Source organism: Dipodomys merriami, unplaced genomic scaffold (assembly GCF_024711535.1).
Source record: "Dipodomys merriami isolate MVZ:Mamm:240054 unplaced genomic scaffold, mDipMer1.0.p SCAF_137, whole genome shotgun sequence".
NCBI classification, from domain to species: Eukaryota; Metazoa; Chordata; class Mammalia; order Rodentia; family Heteromyidae; genus Dipodomys; species Dipodomys merriami.
Genome location: NW_027202682.1, coordinates 1,682,910 through 1,691,235, shown reverse-complemented (window position 1 = coordinate 1,691,235; position 8,326 = coordinate 1,682,910). Strand labels below are relative to the sequence as shown.

Here is an 8,326-nt window from a genome sequence, read left to right as displayed (position 1 = left end):
CCAGGACCCTCTAACAAGTAACATTACCCTTCCACGGTCATGGAGGTCTGGGGAGGGCCCATCTTTGTTCTTGTCCAGCTTCTGGGGGCTCCAGGTGCTTTTCGTGGCAACTCATTCCCTTCTCCACCACCATCTCTGCAGGAACATCCGCTCTGGGTCCTCTTGCCATCTGAGTCAAGGACGCTTGCCTGTTGGGACTCAGGACCCATCTGGATAATCCATCTGCAGCTCTGCAAAGACACTTTGTCTACACAAACTCGTGTTTACAGGTCCCAGGCTCAGGACTTCACAAATCTCCCTCAGAATCAGCTTTCACCCCACTGCACAGCCTACATCTAAAGAGAACTTAGGGGGCTGGGAAGGTGGCTCAGTGGCAGAGTGCTTACCTAGTATGCATGAAGCCCCAGGTTCAATTCCTCAGTACCACATACACAGAAAAGGCTGGAAGTGGCACTGTGGCTCAAGTGGTAGAGTGCTAGCCTTGAGCAAAAAGAAGCTCAGAGGGAGTGCCCAGGCCCTGAGTTCAAGCCCCAGGACTGGCAAAAAAAAAAAAAAGAGAAGACAGCTATGTTTAACCTGATTTGAATATTACACAGTGTATTCAAATATTAAAACATTATGATCCCATGAATGTGCGAATTTTTTATGTTTTTGTGTATCAGCACACCCTTGTAATTCTGGCTACTTGGGAGACTTGAGTCAGGTAAGATTGCATAAGCCCAGGCGTTCAAGACCAGCCTAGACACTCTAGCAAGACCTGTTTCAGAAGAACAAGCAACAAATGAAAGTAATCAAGTCCTTGAAAAAAAATTAACTCCTAATCACATTTCAGTTCCCTCTCCGAGAGAGCGAGAAAGGCCATGCATGGCCAAATCGGAGGCCAGTGCGGACCTGGCTCCAGTGAGCTCCAGGCCCCGTGGGGTTGCCCATCTTGCTTCTGCAAGTCCATGCGCTCCTGTTAGAGCCATTAGCTCCCATCAGTCTCTGGGCCAACCCGACCGGGCCTCACATGCACCCCGTGGCATGACTTTCCAAAATAAACTGTTTGCTTCTGTTTTAACACTTGTTTCCTTGGGAACCCGGGGTTCTTCTCAGAGCCCATGCGCCTCAAGGCACAGGCCTTTCATTAAGGTGGCAGGAAGAAGCTGACATCCAGCCAGGGCTGAGGAAGGAAAACCACTCATCCGAGAAGAGAGAAGATACGGGGGAAAGGCAGATGCGTGGGGAGACGCGGCTTCCTGCGTTCGTTGGAGACTGCGGGACTTCCACACCTCTCAACATGGGTTGCTCGGGGAGGAAGACTCTGTCTTTCCTCCTTGTCTTCATGCTAGTATATCTACATGGGGCTTCATCTCAGGAAACAGGCCCAGCGGGGCAAAGAAAACCATTTTTTGAGAGGCTCCGTAGACTAGAAGAGCAGGTAGGCGGGCCTCACTTGGGGCAGTTGGGTTGGGTTTTGTTTTATTTTTTGTCGGTCGTGGGCCTGAACTCTGGGCCTGGGCGCTGTCCCTCAGCTCTTCAGCTCAAGGCAAGCACTCTACCACTTAAGCCACAGCACCACTTCCAGTTTTCTGGTAGTATTGGAGATAAGAGTCTCGCGGTCTTTCCTGCCCAGGCTGGCTTTGAACCATGATCCTCAGATCTCAGCCTCCTGAGTAGCTAGGATGACAGGTGTGAGCTACCAGCTCCTGGCTTGTTTTTTGTTTTGTTTTGTTTTTTAATGGCAACAGATGAATGGTGGATGTTACAGAAACAGCTGTAAGCATTGGTGCTCTGTGGACATGAGGGTTTTTTTTGTTTTTGGTTTGATGGGTTTGGGGTTTGGGGGGATTTTTTGCTAGCAGATAATGGCATTTTCACCTATCTGGACATCAGGAAAGGGCCAGCTGGCTCAGGCTCTGAGTACAGTCAGATGATCTGCGGCAGGGCCTGCAAAACTACACCAGGCATCTGAGAGGCCTGAGCAGCAGGGAGCTTGGGGGCCCAAGGTTTCCAGACTACCCCAGGTATGGGACTGAGAAGGTTCTAGTGCATCTCAAAGCAGAGGTTATAGATAGCCCCGGGGGCCCTGTGTGTGTCCTTCTATTCCAGCAAAGGGATCCCACGGCCCATACCCCATCCGGCTGCCCCCCCCGCAAGCTAGGCAGCCAAGCCGCTGACCACAGGGAAGGACAGCCGCCGTGCGCCTGGAGCCCCCCGCCCTCACTGCGAAGCTGCAGGACCAGCCGTGGCCATTTATCTGCCCACGTCTCCGGTGTCACGGCACGATCAACCCTGTCACCAGACAGTGCTGCAGGTGCTTCTGCTATGAGCGGAAACAGTCTCCCTCTCCCCCCCACCCATAACTGCTGTGACCTCTTTGCAGTTTTGGAGATTCCAAGAGGTGACCTTAACACACCTGCAAAGCATTGCCAGCAACTACAACGTGTCCTACAACATCGATGCCCGGTTCCAGAGCCTGGAAGAAGACAGCCAGGCCACGGCTCTCGCAGTCAACAGGTCCCAGGCCATAGTCTGGGGGGACCTGGCCCACCTGAAGAGCTGGGTGAGGAAGACCCAGCGCAGAAGCCGGAAGGTGGACACGCAGCTCCAGGCCTTGCACCTTGCCCTGAGCGCGCAGGGAAGGCAGCGGGCACAGGAGGCAGACAAGCAGAAGGCGCGGCAGGAAGCCCTGGCCGGCCTGGCACGGGACATGCAGGCCATGCAGGCCACACTGGCCCGCCTGACACGCCAGATCCACAGCCAGGGAGCCAGACTGGCCGTCCTCGAGGGGCATCTGCGGACTGACCATCACGGCCCCTCAGCCCTGACCCCCTCTCGGCCTGCAAAGCCAGGCCCAGGCTCCCTGCAGCTGCAGAGGGGTAGGCAGACACCGGGGGCTTCCGCACTCCAGAATCACCCTGAAGACACCTCTGCCCTCCCTGACCCGAGCGTCCATCGGTCTCTCGTGCACCCTCAGGACCCGTCTCAGCTGGCACGGGTCCCCCAGGGACAGGGACATAGTAAGTGTCACAGGCCTGATGCCCCGCCTCAGATATCCAGCTGCCCCTCCAGCTCCTCCTGAGCTTCCTCCCCAAGGGCTATGAGGAGAGGACCCTGGCTTTGTGTCCCCTCTCCCACATGACAGCCTGTCTGCAGGCTCCCGCCGGGCCAGGTCACCATGGTCCTTACACAGCAGAAGGGTGTCTCTCAGGGTCGCTGTCATGGGTTTAGACAGGGACATGATCCCAGATTATCCCAGTGGCCCCATGTCACTACCGAGGGTCAGGGAGGAGGAAGAGTAAGGAGGAGACACGGAAAGCAAGACAGCAAGACAGGATGTGGCAGAAGCAGAAACCGGACAAAGGCAGAGGTTTGACAGTTATGTCAGGATTCTAGGAAGGGCCGCAGCCAGGGACCGCGGGCACCTCCCTCCCGGGCTGGGGGAGGAGGCCGCTTCTTCTCTGTGTGTCTGTGTCCTGTGGAGGAAACCTCCCTGGCCACGGTTTTGACCTGAGCTATGTGAGACCCACAGTGGATTTGACCACCAGCAACAAAAAGTAATAGACCCGGGCCTGGGCTGGGTTTTTTGTTTTTGTTTTCTCCTATAATGGGATCAAGCCCAGGGCTGCCTTCTCTGCCACTTGAGTTAAACAATCAGCCTTTTGTTGTTGTTGTTGTTGGTCACGGGGTTTGAACTCAGGGCCTGGGTGCTGTCAGCACTTTCACTCAAACATAGCGCTCTAGCACTTGAGCCACAGCTCCACTTCTGGTTTTCACGACTTTCCTGCGCAGGCTGGCTTTGAACCGCGATCCTCAGATAGGGTCTCACTTTATCCAGGTTGGCTTCTAACTCATGATCCTCCTGCTCCTGCCCGGAGCTGGGCGGCTTTCCATTGGTAAGTGGGTGGTGATTCGTTTCAGGAGTGGAAGGGCGGTCAGGCAGAGGCTCCTCCCATGGTAGGGAGCTTCCGGTCGGCACTGTGGGCAGATGGCTCGGCTCACCCAGGCATGCAGGGCTCCTGGCAGGCTGCCTTCGCTCCCAGGTCCTACCTGTGGAGTGGGTGATCTTGTGGCCAGGTAAAGTTGTCGCTACAGGTCAACACGACACAGCAGCTCAGGGAGTTGCTAATTCTGGGTTCACGAACAGTTCGGGGACTGATTCTTCACCCCCTTCTTTTTCTAGTTTGCAACGTGGGCCCTGTGTTTATTTTCCCGAATGCCTCCACACAGAACGTGCTCTCCTTCAGTCCCGGCTTCCTCACAGCCCTGCGAGCCCTGTCCTTCTGCAGCTGGGTCCGCGCGGCCGCTGGCCACCTGGGCACCCTTCTCTCCTACGCCACCCAGGACAACGACAACAAGCTAGTGCTGCATGGCCGGGACTCCCTGGCCCCCGGCTCCGTCCACTTTGTGATCGGAGACCCAGCCTTCAGGGAGCTGCCGCTGCAGCCGCTGCTGGACGGCCAGTGGCACCATGTGTGTGTGGTCTGGGCGTCCACCGAGGGCAGGTACTGGCTGCACGTGGACCGCAGGCTGGCGGCCACGGGCTCGCGCTTCAGAGTGGGCTACGAGATCCCTCCCGGAGGGTCCCTCGTGGTGGGCCAGGAACAAGACCGCGTGGGGGGCGGGTTTGACGGTGCCGAGGCCTTCGTGGGGAGCGTGGCGGGCCTGGCCATCTGGGACCGGGCCCTGGTCCCTGGGGAAGTGGCAGACCTTGCCATGGGGAGAGGGCTCCCCACAGGTGCCATTCTGACATTAGCCAATGCCACGTGGGCCGGGGGATTTGTGCGGAGGGTCAGCTGCACCTGCCTGGAGCACTGTCCTTGAGACAGCACCCCACGGGGGCGTCCCTGCAAGGAGCCGGCCCTGACCCTCCCACACATTTCAGGGATCACTTCTTGGGTAGTGGGGGTGCGTGGGAAAACATCTGATGGGGGGGCCAGCCAAGTTCACAGAGACTGTACCCTTCCATTCCCACGACACTGTGCCTCCAAGAACCTTGGCTCCCTTGTTCTGTGCAGTATACTAGTTCACCCCGGCCGGACACACCCCACAGGAGTGCTAGGCTTAGACAAGGCCTCTCCTCTGAAGCGCCTGCGCAGTGATCACAGACTAGCTGGTCCAGGACCAACCCGTATGCTCCTTGACACTGCCGAGATGGCCTTCATATGGATGTGACCTGCTTGGCAGATGACTTCCTAAGTGTTCCCCTGGGTGACGGCTGTCCCACGAGCTCCTGCGGAGAGGGCCTGGGAGGTTTCCCTTTCCCAGCACCCTGGCGGGCAGCCGGTCAGACCTGTCCTGTCGTGCTGTGGTGGTGGGGCCGCCAGGGCTGCCATTAAAGACAGACAGGCAATGCTTTGAAATCAGCTTCATGAGGTGTAATTTTCATGCTATAAATGGGCTTTTCTAGTCCACAGTTCAAAGGTTTTTGTAAATGTGCTGACCTGCCCGGCCACATCACCAACATCTGGTCCTAGAGAATTTCAGTCATAGCCACCCCTAGCCCTGGGCACCCCAGATCTACCTGTGGGTCTGCCTTTTCTGGATGTTCCGTGTGCGTGCGTGCGTGCGTGCGTGTGTGCGTGTGTGTGTGTGTGTGTGTGTGTGTGTGTTGGTCCCAGGCTTGAACTCAGGGCACTCTCCCTGAGCTATATTTTGCTCAAGGCTAGTACTCTACCACTGAAGCCACAGCTCCATTTCCAGCTTTCTCACAGACTTTCCTGCCTGGACTGGCTTTGAACCACAATCCTCAGATCTCAGCCTTCTAAACAGCTAGGATGACAGGCGTGAGCCACCAGTGCCCCGGCTTGTTTTGAATATTTCAAATAAATGCAGTGCTATATCACATGGCCTGTGTGTCTAGTCTCAGCATAACGTCTTCCACATTCCGCATGCTGTAGAATGTTTGCATCTCATTCTTTTTGTGGATGAATTATACACACACACACACACACACACACACACACACACACACACACACACACACACACACATTTGGTCGTGGGGCTTGAACTCTGGGCTTAGGTGCTGTCCCTAAGCTCTTCAGCTCAATGTGAGCACTCTACACTTGAGCCATAGCGCCACTTCTGGTTTTCTGGTGGTTTCTTGGAGATAAGAGCCTCATGGACTTTCCTGCTCAGGCTGGCTTTGAACTGCGATCCTCAGATCTCAGCCTCCTGAGTAGCTAGGATGACAGGTGTGAGCAACCTGTTCCTGGCTTGTGATTTTTTTTTTTGTCCAGGCTGTCCTTGAACTTGTGTCTCCTGAGCCCTAGAATTACAACATATTCCTGGCAACTATGCCTGGCAAATGCCTCATTTTTCAACATCACTTAGTATTGTGTCTTTTGATCATCTTTTTTAAAAAAAGAATTCCCTATTCTGACAGGCTAAAAAATACATGCATTGGCAATTAGAAAAGGTATGTTAAATGTAATTGAAAAAAAAATTGACCCTCAGATTCCCAAAGAACAGCCAAAGGCAAGATCCCAACGTCAAGATCCGTCAGAGGCAGAGGGAGCCATGGCAGTCTTGCCTTTGGCCAAAGGTTACTCTTGGGAGTCCTGTGGGGCTCGAGGCAGGGAACAGGCCTGGTTCCCAGAACTCACACATTGTCCGCTCCCATCTTGAAAGCAAGAGAGTAGACTGGAGCAGGCCTCTGCCTCACACTAGCAGAGCCGGGGGCCCCAGGCCCCCCATGCAGCTGGCATCCGCTCTGCAGAGGTTAGACCAATGCCTGCCTCTCCTGACCCACAAGGACGCAGCCCGCTGGTATGACGCGATACCCAGCTGCGCCGTGGCAGACCTCAATGCCCCTTCACCCTCTCCCCAGCATCTCTCCCATCTCCCGTGGACCGGCGCTCCAGGACTTCAGCTCAAGTTCAGCTGGCCGCGCTACGCTGGCAGGTCCCGAGTCACAGTTGTGGAGGTATGCTGTGTGCACGCTTGAGTCACTTGCTGGCTTCCCCTTTCCCAGGACCATGGAACTCGGTGGACAGCCATCTATCTCTGCCTGCCTTTGTGTGTGAGACAGGGTCTCTCTGCGCTGCTCAGGCTGGACTCAGACTCCTAGGATTATACACTCAGGGCTGAGAGCCCCCCCTTCTCCATCTTTTTCTCCTCTTCACCTCCTCCCGTGATTTCTGGAATTCTTTTGCTTCTTCTCATTCTGCATTTGAAGAGGGAGCAAAGACTGGTGAGCTGCTTAGTATTCCTGAAGGAATGCCAGGTCCCCTGCATAGAAGCAGGCAGGAGTTGATCTCTGGTGGTCTAGTTGTAGATTTGTGTGTGTGTGTGTGTGTGTGTGTGTGTGTGTGTGTGTGTGTGTGTGTGTGTGTGTGTGTGTGTGTGTGTGTGTCGGTCGTGGAGCTTGAACTCAAGGCCTGGGTGCTGTCCCTCAGTTCTTCAGCTCAAGGCTAGCGCTCTACCACTTGAGCCACAGCGCCACTTCCGGCTTTTTCTGTTTAGTTTATGTGGTGCTGAGGAATGGGACCCAGGGCCTCAGGCATGCAAGGCAAGCGCTCTACCACTGAGCCGCCTTCCCAGCCCTAGTTGCAGAATTCTTGGTCTCAGACTTAGGTAAGAGATAAAAGCAACTGTGAGTTCCTTCTACCCACCCCAGGGGTTCAGATCCAAGACAAGGAAAGCCTGAGCAGGGTGTTGCTTCCACCATCTCCCTATGTTCAGGAGGTGCCCACAATGGACAGGGAGAGGGCACCAGGACACTACAGAGGTCCCAGCAGCATTTGCCTCTGTGTCCACAGACTGTGAAGTGTCAAGAGTTCAGCAGATACCGGCATCAATTAGTACAGCTGTGGCTACTGTATGGGGTGCTTTGGGGGCTGAACACCGGAGTGAGGGCTTGGATGGGGGTCAGGGAGGGGCCTGGGGCAGCATCCAGAAATACAGTAGGAGGCCGAGATGGGTGGGGATTTGGGAGCCAGACAGTGTGAATGTGTCCACCGAGTGACTCACCACCCCACTGGAGAGAGCAACATGGTCATGTGTACATTCTGAAGTATGATCCACCTTCCCCTCTAATACCACCAACGTTTTCCATTAACCAGTTTGTTCCGTTCCCAGATAAGGAAAACAAAATGAGCTGGAGCAGCCTTCTAGTGAGCAGGTGGTTCCTCACAAGGAGCCTGGGCTGCCTTTGCCTCTCTCCACCCCGGCGTCTGCCTGACATGAAGCCCTGGGTTCCAATCCCCAGCACCTCAGATTGCAGGGGGCGAGGGGGTGGACAACAAGTTGAGGCCTCTGGTCTCTAGGAAGCAATGGAGCCATCTTTAGGAAATGACTCCACCCTGGTGGCCATGGAGACGGTAACTCCAGCAGTGGAGCAC

General features: G+C 55.3%; 1 protein-coding gene across 1 annotated transcript; it reads left to right on the top strand.

Moving 5' to 3' along the window:
• Positions 1-1,212: 1,212 nt before the first annotated feature.
• Ptx4 (pentraxin 4) lies at positions 1,213-5,831 on the top strand. Its single transcript, XM_070019710.1, has 3 exons — positions 1,213-1,420; positions 2,366-3,002; positions 4,166-5,831. Exons 1-3 carry the CDS (start codon positions 1,217-1,219, stop codon positions 4,804-4,806), a joined length of 1,482 nt encoding a protein of 493 aa, XP_069875811.1. The 5' UTR covers positions 1,213-1,216; the 3' UTR covers positions 4,807-5,831.
• Positions 5,832-8,326: the final 2,495 nt, after the last annotated feature.